This window comes from Heliconius melpomene, chromosome 5, assembly GCF_056956725.1.
Source record: "Heliconius melpomene rosina isolate 202511_hmr_F chromosome 5, ASM5695672v1, whole genome shotgun sequence".
Classification (NCBI taxonomy): domain Eukaryota; kingdom Metazoa; phylum Arthropoda; class Insecta; order Lepidoptera; family Nymphalidae; genus Heliconius; species Heliconius melpomene.
The window spans coordinates 5,283,458-5,302,872 of record NC_140393.1 but is presented as its reverse complement, the minus strand read 5'-3'; the positions used below and the strand labels follow the sequence as shown (position 1 = coordinate 5,302,872).

Below are 19,415 nucleotides of genomic sequence, written 5' to 3'. Positions count from 1 at the left end.
TTATAATTGAAATATTTTTTATTTATGTTAAAAGTTTTCGCTTTTAAAATAATTTTATAAATTATAATATGCATTAAGTAGTACATTACATATTGTAACGACATCTCGCTAGAATATAGAAAACATTTTTACTTAATGTAGGGATACTTACACTAGATGGCCTTAAGTGTGAATTTTAGGTAAAAATTACAATTTCTTATTAAATAGCTTAATTTTTTGTGTGATTATTATATTTTTTTACATATTTTGTATATTTACTTTCAGTCACTAAATATTAAACATTTTTTTAACACTGGGAGACAACAGCTTATACAGAGTATATACTATGCAAACTACGTGCTTAATCTTTTCAGTTTCAAAAAATATTTCCTTTTTCTTGTTTTTAACCGACTTCCGTAAGAAAAGGAGGTTATCAATTCGACTGTTTTTTTTTTCTTACTGATAATTCAATATAAATATTTTATCGATATTTTCATTTCATTTTCAATCACTAATTTATTTCAATACCAGTCACGTCACTCATGACGTTTATTCGGCGCCAGTCGGTTTTGCGATCGGTAGTCGTGTGATTTCATTGTAAGGAGACGTCGCGATTAGTCTACATCGTTGGGATTTTCCTACGTTAATCAGTATTTAAAATTATTTGAGTAAAACACGTGAGTACCTGTGTATCTATAAGGCTAATTTATTAAGAAGTATACAATAAAATTATATTATTACATCACAATTTACTACAAATTATAATGTAACATCTGAACATTTTTGCAAGGCTAACCTATAAATCTTTTTTTTGTCATAACCCAATCCAAAAACTTATAATTGAGCTATTATAAATTAAATACATTTTATTTAAAATATTTTCTTGCAATTCATATGCTCATATTGCATATCCTACATAAATTTCATAAGCTTACGTAATGGTGTCATTATCACGCTTCTTGGCGATTCCCTATCCCAACTGACATTGATCCATTTTAGGTGACCTGATTTCTGATCTCATAGGTCATTGTACATTTTGATTTTTTTTAAATATATTTTCATTCAAAGCTTATTTTACCAATGTTAATTTCTTATTAACAACGTACCTGATAAAATCAATATTTCGCGCTTTTTTTTCAATACAAATGTTACATTATGTAATACCAATTGTATTGTTTAGAACTAAACTTGATTAAATATTTATTCATATCATGCTTACTTTACATTACATAATTTTTAAACTGATTTCAATTACAGAGGTAGAATGGGTGTTCCTGCAGGAAATGCTGAAAATGGCAAAAAAATCTTTGTGCAAAGGTGTGCTCAGTGTCATACGGTAAGTGTTAATTCAATTTATGTATTTACTTTATACTGCACCTTGCCATGTCTTGTTTGTTATAAGGTTTTTCCTCAAGACTTACATTTTAATTACTGTCTAAACAAGGATGTCCATGATCATAACCTAGGCTTTTAATATTATTTTTACATATATTATAAGGAAGTCACTGACAAAAGCAAGTTATGCAAATATAATGGGGTTATTAAATAAATTTTTCATTTAAAGTATATTGACCTATAAATAATGCAAATTTTTTATCATTTGTATATGCTAAATACAACTATTTTTATAGGTTGAAGCAGGTGGAAAACACAAAGTAGGACCTAACCTTCATGGATTCTATGGACGTAAAACTGGTCAGGCTCCTGGCTTCTCTTACTCAGAAGCTAACAAGGCTAAAGGTATTGTTCTTTTTAAAATATTGAAATTTTGTAAGCAAGTATAATTTACTAAGACCACAAAGTATATATTATTATACATGTTATGGCCAGAAACACTCAGCACATTCATGAAATTGTCAATATTATTTGATTAAATCAGTAATTATAAGGCCAGTTGTAGCCTAGGCGCAAGAGTGCCTCACACTATTAGTAGAGGGTAGTGGGTTCTGCTCCCACTGGAAAAAATTTAATATTTAATATTACCATTTCTACACTCTGGTAACAAGGCAACAGGTGGTGTTGAGTTCCAACACTCAGGAACTCTGTATAGGAGTGAGGGAGGGAGGAGTCTTGTGTGCCATTTGCATGGTACAGAGTACAGGTAAATAAATATTTAATAATATATTTTTTTAAATGTCAATGTGACCGCTTGTTATAACATGACTAACATTCTAGTAACTATTAATAAAGAAGGAAAATAACAGGCACTAAAACTTATATGTAAGATAATAGAGATTAGGGTGACCACACGAAACAAGTAGATACAGTATATTAAAGATAATAAATTATTTTATAAAATTATAAACACTACTTTCAGCAAATACTAAATTATATACAAAAAGTCTAATTTAACTTTAATGGATTAGATTAGTTTACCTGACTAACCAATTCATACAGAATTTAGATTGAATTTAAATAATTGGCTAAGTTAAAATTAATTTTATTTTTTTTGATTTTATTTAAAAAATTATGATGCTATTTTAGCTAGTATTGGCACACAATTTTATGATATTATCGAACAATGATGATGAAATTGTTAAATATTAACCATTTTCATGACATTGTCAATTCAAACAATATGACTACAACATATATAATATTTCAACCAATTTCCAAGTTATATTCTTTAGGAAGGAAGTAATTTATAAGAACTAATATTTTTTACTTAACAAAATTATGTTGCCAATTTATATTTTATTAATTATGGTAATCAATACAGACTAAAAATAATTCCATTTGTTAGATAAGATATATGATAATATTTAAAGGCCAAAAGTAGATCCACAGATAAAATAAAACAAGTTATATGCTTAAGTTATCCTTCATCTTAATATAACCAACACAATGAGGATGCAAAGATGCATCGTCACAACATAGACAGAGAAATTAATTATCATATCTTATAACAAAGCAAGGTGCTGAGTTCCAAAACTCAATACATAAAGTGAGGAATGGATTGTCTCACCACTAGGTTTCCTTTGCCTACGCTAGTACATATAGGATACAGTGTGATTAATCAAAAACTAACCTATAATACATTTTAAACTTATTTTTCCTTCTTTGTGTACAGGTATCACCTGGGGTGATGAAACACTCTTTGAATACTTGGAGAACCCCAAGAAGTACATCCCTGGAACCAAAATGGTGTTTGCTGGCTTAAAGAAGGCCAACGAACGTGCAGATCTTATTGCATACCTTAAGGAAGCTACTAAGTAACTTTAATGACATTAGGAAAAGTAAAATGAAATAAGAGGAATATCCCATTATATGGGACATACTTCTTATTTGTTAGCGCAATCAGTATCATTATTATTTATATATTTATTTTGAGTTAACATTTCTGGACAATTGTGAACTTGTTACTCATTTATACCATCTATACTATTACAATGGAGATTGTGTGAATTGGATGAATTGTAAATTATGTATGACAAACATTATTTGCCAAGCATAGCAATGTTGTGAGTGTAATGTTATTAAATTATTAATAGTACAGTCTTAACTAGCTTTTCATTTGTAAATGGCCCTAACAAATTAAATAGTTTTATGTAACCATTGTTACCAATACCTAGCTGTATTTAATTATAGTTTTATCCAAATAAACGTTTTTTTTTTGTTTTATCCTTTTATACTGGTTTAATAATTTGTATATTAAATTATATGTTATTATACATATTTCTTTTACATTTCAAGTTTTTATGTTATGCAAATAATAAAATCTAATAGATTATTAGAGGCAAGCCGTGGTGCGGGGGCAGACGTGACTAAATGCGACAGGTGGGTTTGATGAACGAGGAAAATGTAATATTTTCATCACTGGTGTCGAGGCAAAATGTGGTGTTGAGTACTGCCACTAAACGCAATGCCTCAAAAATGTGGCGTAATATTGGTAACGAAGTGTCTTAACTCTAGGTTCCCTCTGCTTACCAGATGTACATAAGTATGATAGCTGAAATATCTTATATAGAGAAAAATTCTAAGCGCACAAATACGCTTAAATTTGCCTATTATATATTTATTAATATAACAGACATTCAGTTATCTATAATAGTTATGATAAGAAAGTGATGTATAATAGAATTATGTTGTATCACATGTACAGTCAACCTTGTCCTCGTGGATAAAGTTTAGCTGACGTAATACTGCTCGTAAGTCGTAACTCTTATACGATATATAGCTGCAGTTTCAAGGTTACCTATCGAGTTATATAAGTAACCAACGATATTATTTTCAATGTTATCCATTAGATGTCGCTAAAAAATATATCATAAAATAGCTGATTACTTTAATAATTAATTAATTATTTATAATAATATATCGTACTGCAAGTCTGTAATAATAATGACCATACTGAAATATTTTTAATGTCAATTATATAACGCCTTTACAATTAAATACGTATAATAAAAAAAATACTAAATTAACCCTCCAAGTATTCTTTTTAAAAAACTTTCTTTAATTTAAATAAATTAAATTAAATCTTTTCTAAAAAGAATATGTGGCAGCACCTAATGCTGCTTTCATATCTTAAAGACGACATTGACAATATTTTATTAACGAATTGACAGTTGTCAACTTCACGTCCTAGTTTTAGATGAGTAAATCTAGAGATTTCTAAATTAATTTAATGTTATGTGTTAAAATAAACTTTATGTTGTCTTTATAATATATTCTATATATTCTACACATGTACAATATATATCTTTTTATTGAAAGGCTATTAAATTTATCAATTTAATTGTTATTTTTCTTACTGGTGAAGCTTGTGAAGTTCATGTTTATTTCTTGTTCATTTCGAAAAGACACTTGTTGCGTTATATATACATCAAAATAAAAAGGTAAGTTTTATTTTTATTACTTTTTTTTATATATAACAAAGTAAATATAAATATTGCTATGTTTTATTATTCTCTAATTAACAGATGACTTGGTGATAAGAGCAATGTATTGAAACTGAATTACATTAGAAGAATATATAGAAATAAATAGTGTGATTTAATATGGCAAACTCTTCAGTTGTCTTAAGTTTTCATGAAATTTTATTACATCAATCTGATGTTGAACTTTTAAATGGGCCATATTGGCTTAATGATACCATTATATCATTTTATTTTGAATACTTAGAAAAAGTTAAATTTAGCAGTGAAAAAAATATATTATTTGTTTCTCCTGAAGTTACTCAATGTATAAAAATGGTTCAGAGTGCTGAAATTGGAATATTTTTGGAACCACTCAACATTAAGATGAAGAAATTTGTATTCTTCGCCCTTAATGATAATGATTCACCTGAAATGGCTGGAGGCTCTCATTGGAGTCTACTTGTTTTCTCTAGAAATGAAAATTGTTTTTATCACTTTGATTCATCATCTGGAAGCAATCACAATGTTGCTTGGGATTTGGGTAGTCACTTAATGTCTTACTTAGGAAAAGGAGGTAAGATAATGACAATAATAATATACACCATTATTTTATCAATATAAAATATTATAATAATCTTTAATAAAATATACATCTATTTATATTTTTAGTATATTAAAAATATATTTGTTTTGTTTTTAGACATAAATTTTGTTGATAAGGAATGTCGACAACAAGGCAACGGTTATGATTGTGGAGTCCATGTCATATGCAACACTGAGCTGTTGGCCAATCATGCAAAAAACTTTGGAGAACTACAATCATGTGATATGACAGTGAAAATAAATCCTGATATTAAAAGAAAAGAAATCTTGAATATCATAAAAAGTCTTTCTCATTCTAATTAATACATTTTAATTGAAATATTTTGTTAATAAATTAATCTTCCCAAAATTAAAGTTTAATTTATTATATACCTATTTTCCCTTCAATTGGCTTATTATGTAAAATATATTTTTACAGTATATAAATCAATCTAATGTTGTATATAAAGATCAGTTTTTGGCATCATCATAAACATATTTTTAAAATAAACATTAATTGTGCAATTTTAAAATCCTTATACTTCAAATATTTGCATAGATTTTGGTTGTTCCCATAATCTCTTATGACTGTGGTGGTACCCAACCTCCAAATGCTTTCTCCAACTCTTCGGCAACAGCCAAGCACAGCCTGTCATTATTGTGATTTGCAATCACTTGAATTCCTAATGGAAGACCATCTTTGCTTAATCCTAAAGGCACAGTTGTTGAAGGAAGACCAAGGCAATTAATTATAGCTGTGTACATAAAGTTCATTGGTCTTACTAAGGGCTGATTGTGATATGGTGCTGGTGTTGGATGTGTGGGGAACAAAAATATACCATTATCGCCGAGCATATTTTTAAAAATATTTTCCAATTGCAATCTTATTTGTCTATAAAGTTGATACTTATTGTTATCCATCTCATCAACTCTTTTGTCTATAACTGAAGTAAGAAGAGCTATCAGTGTATTATCAGATAGACCAACTGCACATTTGACAATCTCCCTAAAATTCTTCCAGTATGCATAATCTTTAATTATAGCTTCCCCAAAGCTTCTGTTACCCCTCATTGTAACAAGCCATATGGGGGCCGATTTCTGTAACCACTCAATATTTTTCTGCTCAGCTGAAATCTTGTGTTTTACATTGAAGTGATCTATAATTTTTTTCATAGCGGTAACTATTTCTGGATCAATATCACTACATAGAGGAGCGTTCATGCTAATTTGATAGAATATTTTGAGACTACCTATATTGACTGGATGGTCTAAATGTAGCTCCTTGCTATTTCCTCCTGATATTATTTTGAGAATAGGCTTCAAATCAGCAGCGTATCTTGTCATGGGCCCAATGCCTGTAAGTCATACGGAATACATTTTTTAATAAGCGTGTGCCTAAAAACGCAACTAAATATTCGCTATTTTTAAATGGAATGCCATTTTTAACTCGAATTTCGGCTTAGAGCGATCTAGGCTTTTTAACAGGAAGTCAAAAGACGAGGCCATGGTGTCAGTGGTACAAGGGTTTGACTAACGTGACGGTTGGGGGTTCGATCCCCACTCGAAGGAGTGAATTATTATTTAGTAATATTTTCATTTCACTCTGGCACCTAGACAAAAAATAGTTTCGCCACTCAACACGCAATGCCTCGAAAAATTCGGCGGAAAGTGCGTATATGCGTGCTGTATGCGGGATACAGCGTGAAGCTGATTTATTTGATTTAGAATTATGAAATGATGAAATAAAATATTTGAAACTCACATAAAAAGTTTTCCTGGTCTTCTGTGTAGGCAAGAGGATATTGTCCCTCATTGGAAACGATTTTCCTCGAAGGTTTATGTCCAAATATCCCATTAAAGTAAGCGGGCATACGAATAGACCCGCCTATATCGGAACCTGGAAGTAATAAATGTTAGTCAACTTTATGTGCGGTAATCAATTCATAGTTTAATACTCCGTTGCACTTACAGTTAATATAATAGGTACATATGTTACAGTATAATAATTCAATTAACGAGGTAGGTACATATGTAAATAAGTATCTATTTATAGTTGAGCCATGTTGAATTCCATTAAATGAAATGATTCAAAACGCAATTAGTGTTTAAACTAAATTATATTTATACTATACCAACGTGGGACTTAAGCAATAGTTTAAACTTTTTCAGTTCCTTAAAAATTGATAAATATCTGTAATTTTTTGAATATAAAAAATAATAAACTCAATGCGCAATGCCTCCATAGTTCGGCGGAAAGTGTGGAACTCTTAACACTAGGTCCCGGGTTCCCTCTACTTACCCTGTTATGTGCGGGATACAGCATGCTTAAAAAAAATAAACAAGCAGCCAATGAAGCTTAAGAAAAAATATTACCAATTCCAAAACAACTGCCGGCAGCCGCTTGTATGCATCCCTCACCACCGGACGATCCGCCGACGATTCGATTAGTATCATAAGGATTATTTGTCCTACCATGAATTTTGTTGTAAGTTTCGTACCTGTTATTTAATAAAAGAAGTTAATTATAAACCATATTATTATTTTGTTGAAATACGTGCATAAAATTACGTATGTATATACTTAGTCTGGCCATAAAGACTGTTACAATTAAAAATAAACAAAATATTACTTTTGAATTTAGAATCTGTCATTTTTATACGATCGTTCAATGCGTTTTCTATTTTTCGCGGCAAAATATTGTAAAATATTTTGTAATTGCAAAATGGATGATAAATGGGGTGATAAAGAGAACCGAATCGCTGTGATTGCATTACATAAAGTAGATATGGAGCCCAATACAATTTTTAAAATAATTGTTGTGCTTGATATTAGTCAAATATTTGTGCCGGGGCTATCGATAGGTACAATGAAACCTCTTCTGTTTGTGACAAAAAGAGATCTTGGCCGTCGGCGTCATACGAAAAAGGCGATCAAAGCAATAAAGGAAATAATTCAAAGAAATCCTGTACGAAAGCAAAATATTTTATCACGGGAGATTCAAATAGCACCTAGAATCATAGTAATCTGGACAAGTCATGATAATTTGGAGTACCTAAATCCATACAATTGGCAGTAGAGAATTTTTCCATAGACAGAGAGCATGCTGCTATTGTTAACTGGATTGCAAAAAATGGAGCCTTCGAATAAGCTTTATATATTTTAAATAGTTGTATATTAATGTATTAAACTAAAACACTGTAATAGTAATAAATATTACATGCAGTAAAATTTTTTTTTCTTTATTACAATATTTATGGCAAGACTAAGTATGTATATTAGTGGCACGTACAAAAACTAGATTACCCTGAACTTTAAACAATACTTTGTGACTTCATCTTCTGAGATAATTATTATTAAAATTGTATTTTTCTACATATTCAAGCAACTTTATTATTTGTATCTATCGTAAGAGAGAAAAAATAAATTCAATATCAACATATACAGCGGAATATTTTGATGGAAACCAGGCTAAACAATTATAATTCATTTATAATGTTTATTTTATACTTATAGTTTTTTTTATAATTACAAAAAAAATTGGCAGCGTGCCCATTACACGCAAGCCAGGATTTTCTCGAGTAAACACACGATTACACCTATATTTCTTAACACAAGATTCATCAAGCGCGATAAATAATATAAATGTATATTTTTATTTATTTTTTAAATACATGAGCGATTTTAGAGATATTTTTAGTAAAAAATCTTATTTTTGGTTTGCTGTATAACAATATTTATTTATTTTCTATAACGTTGTCGTCATCTTTGTTAATTCTTCTCATTGTCTTATCAAAATTATGGGTAATACAATTAAAAAAAGATTTTTACACACCACATGCAAAGTTCCGGAACATTTGTCAGGCCTAGAATGATGGCACCCGCGTCTCTTAATAATTTAATTGACTCGGCATCCTTCTCCGCTATGAAATCCTTCCGCATAACCACTCCGGCTGTTTGATGAAGTCCTGGAAATTATAAAAACACCTATAAATATACACAAAAGGTTCAGAAATTAGGTTTTAATAATGTGACATGTATTCACTGTTTATTTTTTACTTCACGCTGTATCCCGCTTACAGCGAGGCAGAGGAAGGTCTTAAGACTAGGCTTAAGACAATCCGACCAAGTAAAATATTTCATTTTTCTATTAATAAAATATTCTAAATCCTTCTATTAAAATGTCTTTATAACAAATTTGGTTAACATTAAACATGACATTATAAAGCTAAAAAAAATATATTTAAGTTGACGTCGTAACTAAAACGTAATAAAATATTCTAATATATTATGTACCTATTAAGTACTACATCTGCCTACTAACATATCACTAATCCATACCTTCAACACCAATACAATCCTTAGTCGTGAATGGAACGCCCAAGAAAGGTTTCTCCCTTGCCAGTTCATTTTCCGTTTTCGAACCACTTCTTACCAGTTCATCAGCCTTTTTAGCTTCAGCCAGAGCCAGTTCGAACCGTTCTTCTACCAAGCAATTTAACTGACGATTTACGTCTCGAATCCGTTGTATACATATTTGTACTACATCTTCACTGCTTATCTGAAATTTATAATATGAAATTCGCTTTTCAAAATTATTTACAGTACACATATTATTTTATATCAGCTATTTTACGTTTTATTACGTTGACCATTTTTCCTTTATTACACAAAGGCAACAATGCTAATTTTTATGCTATGTAAAAACATATAATAAAACCATGAGAAAATCTTTATATTCAATCTTTTTTAATTAACAGAAGACTAAGTTTAATATAAGATTAATGCATTATTAATGCAGGTACATACATATATTAATAACTTTGGAAAGATTGCAATTTAATTACATATCTAAATGTTAACTTTTGCTTTATATATTTTTTTTATATTCATGTACATTTCCCGAATATATAAATATTAAATATATATAAAGCCATGCCACCCACGGTCACATTCAGTCAATAATGTCACAACCGCACCACTGTAGCAAACTATTATTAAATATCATTTATAGGTAATACAATTGATATATAAAAGTTATTATTTTACAAGCGTTGCTTATCTGTAATTTTTAATAATAAATATTAACATTGTTCTAAAAAAAATTTGCAATCGACATCATCGTCATCATAACAGCCATATTTACGACCACTGCTGGACATAGGCCTCCACCAATCATTTAATACACTAATCATTCTCATAAAGTATATTCATGAACAAGAATAATATTCACTTATCAAATTAATTGTTGAATTCATCTTCTAAACCGAAAGTATACGTAAATATCAAACGTAAAGATTTTCCACGCTAAATTATAAACGCAAAAGTGCTGCAGAAATGTCACTATTTAATTATTAATTGAGATATAATTATCTATCTTAATTAGAGGTTATTAAATGTAATAAAAAATCCAGCAAAGTTCGAGACGGGTTCGGGCACGCATGGTTCTATATCTATAAAAACGGAAAAATCATGTCTGTTGTATTGGATTTTATTGTTTTTTAGTATTTGTTTAGTCGCGGCAACAGAAATACATCATCTGAACAAAAAAAAAGATCTGAAAAAAAACTTCCACTGTCTAACATAATGTTTCATGAGATTCTGTTGACAGACGGACAGACAGACATACGGACGGGCAGCGGAATCTTAGCAATAGGGTCCCTAAGGGTTTTACCCTTCAGCTACGGATCCCTAAAAAATATTAAAAAGAAATTGCTCGGCACAATTAGACACGTACTTACTTTAACTAATTTATAATCGATACGTCGCTCTTATCCGCTACCAATGCAAGATAACTTAGTTTTTATAAATAATAAATACAATAACATATCTATTTGGAGCAATATTTTTTAAGCTGATTTTACACAATTCCGTTACGAAACTTAAAGTGAGTCAACATTTTTACTGCAAACTTTGTACCTACCTATCTATGAGCTGTGGATTGTGATTCACTTCACCAGGAATTTATGTAAAGTATATTACATATAGGTAAATATATCTCTTTCAATACAATAAAGAAAACTCTATCAGGATGTGTTTATAATTTTGGTTTAAAATATCTAATGTTCTTGAAATGTTTACTAGTGTTTGTTTAATATTCTTGTCATTTTTCACATTTTAATAATCGTTATTTCAACAGCAAATACTTAATGCGATAATTTAAAAAATGGCAACGAAGCTTTAGCAGGAACACCGGTGTGTTCATTAAATTAAAATTAATTTATTGTGAATATAAAGACTGAAATAGTGAAACTTCAGATATTCGTCAAATGCTTTTCAGTAATTATGTACCTATACATACTCCATGAATGTTCTTAGATATAAAAATATTGTATAAGTACATCACTAAACAAAGAGTGACTGACGTGATAAGGATAATTAATGGCAACTATACATTAAATTTCTTTGGATATTTTGTATGAAAGCATAAAATTTTATAGAAGAATAAAACAACATTATACATATGCGTTTTATGACTATTTACAACACGCAAAGTAGATATTTAGTAAATAGACAAGTTGCTGCAATAAGGAAAAAAAAAGAAAATCATGTGATTAATCCTATTATTCAAATTGCTCTATAATTACAAACACCATGTAATAAATCCTTCAAGGACAAAGAGTATGTACACAAACCTGTTTAGTCCTTATTCTCCTTGCAACCTCCACAGCCGGTTGCTTCAGAATCTCGTCTTTTATCGGCGGTATCCTATTTCCTTGTGTCCCATAATACAATTTAAATAAAATAGCGGTGATCACATCGATTAATGTTCTCAATGCACTCAAAACATGCACTCTAAATGGTACAGGCCGGTATTGTACTTCGTTTGCATCCATTTTCACTTTCACAAGCGTGCAGTGTAGAAAATTACAAACGAATAATAATATTAATGGCCGTGTGAACTGAATTACTTGATATTACGTATTTTATCGTAATGAATCATAAAAATAACAACTCGCACGACCGCCCCGCGCTCTGTAGATAGACGACTTAAATCCAATTGTGAACTGAACTAACAATATGGAGCGCAAGTTTTTAAACGTCATCTGTCTCACTCTTTCCCGTTGACTTTTTTATGAAACATCACGTCATAAAGTGGACGCCATACAGCCAAACACTGACACCTACACCACTTTTGCACATATCTGTGGAATTGTAATTTGTAACCACATTAATCTTTATTTTGAAGAATAAAAATAGTTTTTCGGTGTAAGTTCTATAGGACGTATTTGTAGATTTATTTTTCTCCTGGTTATTGCTTCGCAATAAGTAGGTAGTTTACACGTCTATGCTCATTCATCTGAGAATTCCTATATTCATTAAAGTAATTGATGGAACTGAAATTTCATCTACATTGATTAGTAAGAGATGTATAGTTATTGAAGTAAATTAATTTAATTTCAAGAATAATATTAAAAACTTTCAACTATTTTAAAGATCATGTTTTATTGATAAGTATAATCAAGTCAAAAATTATTTTATAAAAGTAATTACGTGTTTTCAAATTCAAAATGTCTGTATGTCTTATTATATAAATAATATTCTTATATGTATAGAATATGAATTATATTATACTAGCTTTTGTCTCCATTTTCCTTAAGATTGAATTTGTGAATAGACGAGTCTATGAACTGCAAAATCACCTTATTGCTTCCTTTTTGATATTTTGAATTTAAGAGGAATCTCTTATTGCTTCTCTATAAATTTCCCACAAAATCCACCTGTCAAATTTAAGCTTAATACATCAATATTTTCGGCTATTCATTGTCTGCCAGTCATTTATGAAGTTGAGAAAAAGTTTGTTACATATAAATTTATAATATTAATATCTGCAATTTTATTCTACTGCTACCATTCTCGTGGTTATTTAAATGATTAAAAAAATATGATATTTTTTAGCAATATTAAAATAATCTAAAAAATATATTTAGCATAATTTGAGAGCGCTACTAGAACGTAATTTATTCAGTTAAAACTTGATGGATTTTGTCTAAAATGATTTCTTCAGCAGCATTTGTAGGATTTCTGAAATCTTATCTTACTTTTTAATTAACATAAATAATTGAGGCCTCGATTGGGTTCGATTTCCACTTCAGGAATTCGAATATAAGATTTGGATTTTCGCTCTGCTATCGAGGCAAAGTGCAGCGTGCGGAAAATGGGGAACAGAGTGTCTTAACACTAGAATATTTTTATACCTTTTATTTTTTCTTTTCAGATCGATATGTCCGATAAGCTGCCAGACGAAGAGTCCTCCTCACGAAGTAATTCTCTTAAAATATCCTTACCAACTGTCCTCTGCACAGATACCACTGATAATCCCGTGCCCGATCCCAATGCTTTTGTGAACTCAGATTCAAAACTATCCTTGCCAGCTAGTTTTGGCACACCAACATCACTTTTAAGATTGTCGTCACCTTTATCTTTACCCACGTCGCCTACACCGTTCACAAAGGCACCGCTTCAGACACGCTCTAACAAATCCTTAGATGAACCCTCCGAAAAAACACAAACAAGCACTATGAATAGACCTATTGTAAACGCAGCATCGGCTACTGGTAAGTCGTTATAATTTTTTTTTGTTTTTAATTTTTTTTTTTGTCTGTTATTGAAACATACCTGTCATCCCACCAACAACGTAAACATGAAAAAAGGAGCCAAGTTCAATATTAAGGAATATATATTTTCTTGCCTCTGCCGATAAATGAATTGAGATTTAAATGAGGTTTCAAGTTCTTTCTTCCGTATAAGACACCTTATAAAAACAATCGTAATCATCAAAGCTAAGAATATTTCAAGTTAATTAACTTATCTGTGAGAAGCAATTTTTTATTTTACAACTTTGAGGTCTGGTGTTCTGTCGTTAAATTTGGCATAAAAGTAAAAAAATACCATCTTGTTAAGGATAATTTAAATATGTTATTTTATTTATGATTTTGATATATAAAAAAAATTAAATAAGTTCAACTGGTTCGTATAAAATTCCAGTGGTCTACTCTATCGCTAGTTCTTTGAACTAAACTATTTGCAAACGTTATGTATTTGATGACAGAACCTAACGCCACAACACTTTTGAACATGAAAGAGAAGTCGAACCGACCGAAACCAACGTTTATGTAAATAACCATGGAAGCGTAGACCTCTCTTCACTGACGTTAAATTATATATTTTTTTATCAATAATAAAATATTAAAAAACATTTTCGATACTTTTCTCATCTGCGTCAAATACGTTCCATCGTCCACGTTTAAATTGTCATGACTTCTGACCCTAATTTGAAGACGCGAAGGACGACTCGTAAAAAAACATGTTGATTAGTTGAGGAATTTTATAGCATATTGTTTCTGAATTTTAGATAGAAAATAATCATTACTTTGATAATTTGAGCGGGATAGACGTCAAGTTAAAAAAAAAAACGATAGGTGTCTAAATCTGCAAAGCTAACTGCCTGAACTTTATAATAATTGTCGAAAAAGTTTTGCCATTTTTCGCAGAACACTTACAAAAAAATATGTTAGTAGATTCATAGATTATACATGTTACATAGTTATGACAATCATCTTTATTTTAATAAGTGGCTTGGAAACAATTACAAAATGTAAAATTCACATAGAGTTAGCTGGCCTGCTAACTAAGGTATCGATTATCGATACCTTAAAATAAATACTTATGTATTTCAACAAATATTTTGTAAAATATGTATGAAATATAAATATAATTAAAATACAATAAAAGATGGATACAATAAAAAAGTGGACTGTCAAACTTTAGAAGATTTTTTCTAAATAACTTTACGTAACTAACTAAATATTTTTTTACCAAATTAAATTAAAATAAAACAAATATTTTGCGATTCCATATAAATTGAACTACGCTAAATGGCAAGTTCTGTTCAATTATAACTTTCAAAGTCAATCATTAAATATCAAGAAGCCAGGAAGCGAGAGAATGGGGCAATTACAATTTTAACTAAAGACGCGAAGACGCAAATAGTATAATTAACAAAACTCCATTATCTCTCTGTCTTAATGTGTCAATTTGCTACAATATAATTCCGTTTAAACATTAAATTCTGGCATAAGCCGTATTTGAGAATAAAATCAGCAATTTGGTGCTTTTCCAAATAATGAGGTGGCTGAAAATGTATAACCCTGGTACCGCAGTCGAACGCAGAGCGCGGCCTGCGTCGGTTGTCTCTGCCGATTTAGATTTGACGATGTTACCTTTAATCTACAGTTACATTATCCACGTAAATAAAAGTCATCATTTAATGACACATTCCAATAAGGATTCAATTTCAGTTATATATAATAAAAGTTAAATGTGTGTGAATAATAAAATTAAATGGTTAAAAGTTAGTCGTTAAAAGCGATGCATTTCTCGCGAACTGAGGTATCTGGCTACGAATGGGATGTTAAAATTTGTATATAATGCCGTGCTGTGGATGCTGGTGGAATGGCAGACAGAGGCATCGACCGCCAGATCCTACCACAGGTTATCCTGCTTATATTATGTAAATCATCATCATCATTTGGTACCAAAGATTGTCTATTTAAATCTGCTAACCAAATATTCTTTGGGTTTAATTAATTAATTAAATTCTGTTCTAATGTTGTGGTGTTCTTTATATATTTTAATAATAACATTTTTTGTTAAACGTCCGTCTGTATATTTTGGTTTCGCAGATTTATTACAAAAGTTTCGCTTTGTTTGACGCTTTCTTTGTTAAGTTTAACTAAACTCATAACACAGGTGAATTATTGTTGGTGTAATTTTTATTATACAGATAATGTAAAAATTTTAAATTCTATTTTGAGATAAACTCTACCTCTTACCTTCTCTCTATTCTTTGAAAACAAATTATTTTTTCATAATATATGCTTAGTATTTATAAACTAGCACTATTATATTAGAACTAGCAGCCCTGCGTCTGAAAAATACGATTATATTTTCGTATTTACTTAATATATTTTATATCTTAACTTAACTACTTCGTTCTGGTGTCAAGCCAAAACGTGGCGTTGAGTTCTACCACTCAACACACAATGCCTACAGAATTCGGCAAAAAATGGGGAACAGAGTGTTTTAACACTAGGTTCCCTCTGCCTATCCTTCTGTGTGCGGGATACAGCGTGACTGATTTAATTTTTAATTGAATTTATTTTTTTTAATAATTGAACCCATAGGTATAATATCGACAAGACCCGCGTCACGACGTATGAAATTAGGTCTCGCCTTAAACGGCACGTAGGTACCTACCTTATTGGAACTGTTATAATGAATGTCGCATCGATTGACTGACACATCCATTATACAGACAGACAGACAGTAGCAATGTGGCAATAGTGTATTTTGTACGTATATACTTAATTAAATAATAATTTAAAATTAACTTAAATAAAATGTTTTGCTGTATCTTTCCCAAATTAACTTTGCGAAGAGAATCGTTATCGTTATCTTCAAACTCTAGTACAAGTAAGTTTTGTTAATTTATATTATGTAAGTTTAGTAGTGTATAACTAGATACTTAAGCGACGGTTGGAATACTGCCAAATAGTTCAGTCATTCAAGAAAATCAACAAAAACTGTTGGTATAATAAAAAGCGGAAAGAAAATATTATTTGTTAGCCCTATTTTCGGGATGGAAGCTAATATTATTCGTTGGGCGTCCTCACATCTTATAAACAAAGAGTAGCTATTATTTATTGTTATTTGAAGGGAATGGGGGCAGAGAAATATTCATGTCATGTCGTATTACCCTTAAAATGCAATATATATGAGATGAACATAACCCAGTCGTCGTCTACCAATACAAGTATACAGTAAATAATATACAATTTGGTAATGTTTTAAATATATAAGTACACTAGTGGGCCCGTACGGGGCTACGCCCGCTTGAAATAGAAATATTAATAAAGTTAAAAACTAAAGATTCAGTCAATTCAGTAAAACAGTTATATAAAATAACTGTTACGGCAATTAGCAAATTTGTCGAACTAAGTACTTTAAATTGACATAACGTTTTTTTATTTATGAACCGATTGTAATAAAATACCCTATATGTTTTCGGAAGCTTTCCAGAATCTAATAGTGAAAACCGCATCTAAATCGGTTAAGCTGCTTCTGAGATTAGCGATAACAAACGCACAGACAAACAGACTAAAATTTTAAAAATCATTGTTTTGGGTTCTATTACGTTAATAAAGGTTCCCAATAATATTTGTTTTTAAATATCTTCCAAGTACAGACACGGACCCTCTTACGATTTTATTATAAGTATAGATAATATAGAAATGAATAAACGAATAAGAAATTTATGAAGAACATTTACAATTTACAAAACTCAAAAGCATTTTCAATGCTACGAGTATTTTTACTGGGATAAAGCGCTAGTAAATAACAAACGTCTTATGCAAATTGAAAATATTATTCCCTAAGAATGGTGAAAAAAATATCATTTTATTTAATTTTACTATATTTAGTTTCTTAATTCTTATATAGTGCGCTATCATTGTTGACTTAATGTATCTCTTACAAAACGCCTTTTTATCACCTATTCTAAGACTTCCCCTACTAGCCTTCGCCCTTTAGTTAATAGCAACGTCGGTAAACAAACTTTAGTGGATATTACTAACAGACCGCTGGCCAGTATTTTCCAGATGTCTGTATATAAAAAGATAAATTAGTTCGCGTTGACAATCCCTCTGAGAAAACAATTTTGCGGACTTTAATTACGCCATTTGCATTAGTTCAAAAAATAAAGAAGCTTTCCCTAGGAAAACATTTTCTATTTAAAGAAAAGTTTTCTAAGTTTATATACAACTTTACTTAACCAATGTTTAAATAAGTCTGTATTCTAGTGCTAAGACTTACTTTCCGCTGAATTTTTCGAGGCATACGTGTTGAGTAGCGGATCTCAACGCCGAGCTTTTGCTTACGTGTCAGAGCGAAGAAATTAAAATATTATAAAATAATAATTAATTCTCTCGAGTGAGCATCGAACCCACAACCATACCGTACCTTATAATCACACGCTTGTGCCCCTGAGCCAAAACGGCATCAACTATACCTTCTAGTTACACCACTATATTTTTTTTATCAGAACATTTTTTTATACACGAGCACTTTTATTATCGAAGAGAAATCAATTTTACATTTTTAAATACAAATTGATTTAAAAAATACATTTAAAAATATAAAAACATACTACATTTATATAATTATTACATTTTAAATGAAATACCAGATACTATACAGACATTACAGAAAAGCCTCCATCACCGTTAATTTTCAGAACAGCCACCGGTAAAGTTCATTTTTCATTTATTTAAGCGGCTTCCGTTTACCTTTCTCGTTTTTTTTTTTAGATTAGAATAACTAATTTATGAAATATCAGACAATTTCATCGTTACCTTACTAAAATTGAATTGCGGGGTTCTTTTTAAAACAATAACAATTTTGAATGTATTTACTTATATTAGGGTTGACGGTTGGAAATTTGAATTTGTCTTTTTTAATAACATGAATTTTTCATGACATTGTTAACTTAGAGTAGTGTCTTATATTACTTACTTACCCCAGTTGAATAGTCAACCAATCCCGAGCATGGGGTAAGTTGACCAGTTTTTCCTTTTTTACAAGAACTGGCCTGTACTCTATATCATAATGAATAACGTGCTTTTTGGCACATTTTTCCATAGTTTAATAGCAAATCTATTATCTAAATCTAATTTTAAACTAATATACTCGACAGAAACAAAAATAGAAGCCTTTAAGCTGAAAATTGGTCAACCAACCCCGGTCTCCCCTACTCATGAAGTAAAAATGTCGATGTAGAAAAGATTTGAATTCTTTATACATTTGGAATGAGAAACAAATTGCAAACGACATAAAATAAGCAGAAGCTGAATTACTAAATCAATGAAACCCTTCAATTAATTGAACACCTTTGTCAAAATATGAACAATGTTAAATTAATTTACGAAGTTATTTCCTTAG

At 30.1% G+C, this 19,415-nt stretch overlaps 4 protein-coding genes across 6 annotated transcripts in view; 3 read left to right on the top strand and 1 right to left on the bottom strand.

Moving 5' to 3' along the window:
- Nucleotides 1–515: 515 nt before the first annotated feature.
- On the top strand, nucleotides 516–3,582 carry LOC146539021 (cytochrome c). Its single transcript, XM_085185363.1, has 4 exons — nucleotides 516–656; nucleotides 1,237–1,315; nucleotides 1,611–1,719; nucleotides 3,050–3,582. Exons 2-4 carry the CDS (start codon nucleotides 1,244–1,246, stop codon nucleotides 3,193–3,195), a joined length of 327 nt encoding a protein of 108 aa, XP_085041489.1. The 5' UTR covers nucleotides 516–656; nucleotides 1,237–1,243; the 3' UTR covers nucleotides 3,196–3,582.
- A 1,093-nt stretch (nucleotides 3,583–4,675) lies between these two features.
- Den1 (SUMO peptidase family member deneddylase 1) lies at nucleotides 4,676–6,775 on the top strand. Its single transcript, XM_085185251.1, has 3 exons — nucleotides 4,676–4,817; nucleotides 4,902–5,412; nucleotides 5,539–6,775. The coding sequence occupies exons 2-3, from the start codon at nucleotides 4,980–4,982 to the stop codon at nucleotides 5,742–5,744; spliced, it is 639 nt and encodes a 212-aa protein (XP_085041377.1). The 5' UTR covers nucleotides 4,676–4,817; nucleotides 4,902–4,979; the 3' UTR covers nucleotides 5,745–6,775.
- The window catches only part of LOC146539018 (cytochrome b5 reductase 4), a 49,639-nt gene continuing 34,901 nt past the window's right edge, over nucleotides 4,678–19,415 (top strand). Inside the window, exons 1-2 of one of the 3 annotated variants that reach the window (XM_085185245.1) lie at nucleotides 4,678–4,817; nucleotides 13,636–13,975. In XM_085185245.1, coding sequence (XP_085041371.1) covers nucleotides 13,642–13,975 — 334 coding nt within the window. In that variant the 5' untranslated portion in view covers nucleotides 4,678–4,817; nucleotides 13,636–13,641. Of the gene's footprint in view, nucleotides 4,818–13,635; nucleotides 13,976–15,580; nucleotides 15,912–16,745; nucleotides 16,893–19,415 lie in introns of those variants that run through there. The other 2 variants (XM_085185247.1, XM_085185246.1) reach the window with 2 other exon arrangements.
- Nucleotides 5,446–12,431, bottom strand: LOC146539019 (fatty-acid amide hydrolase 2-like). Its single transcript, XM_085185248.1, has 6 exons — nucleotides 12,053–12,431; nucleotides 9,759–9,978; nucleotides 9,253–9,385; nucleotides 7,794–7,918; nucleotides 7,183–7,317; nucleotides 5,446–6,775 (listed from the first exon to the last, which is right to left on the bottom strand). Exons 1-6 carry the CDS (start codon nucleotides 12,251–12,253, stop codon nucleotides 6,003–6,005), a joined length of 1,587 nt encoding a protein of 528 aa, XP_085041374.1. The 5' UTR covers nucleotides 12,254–12,431; the 3' UTR covers nucleotides 5,446–6,002.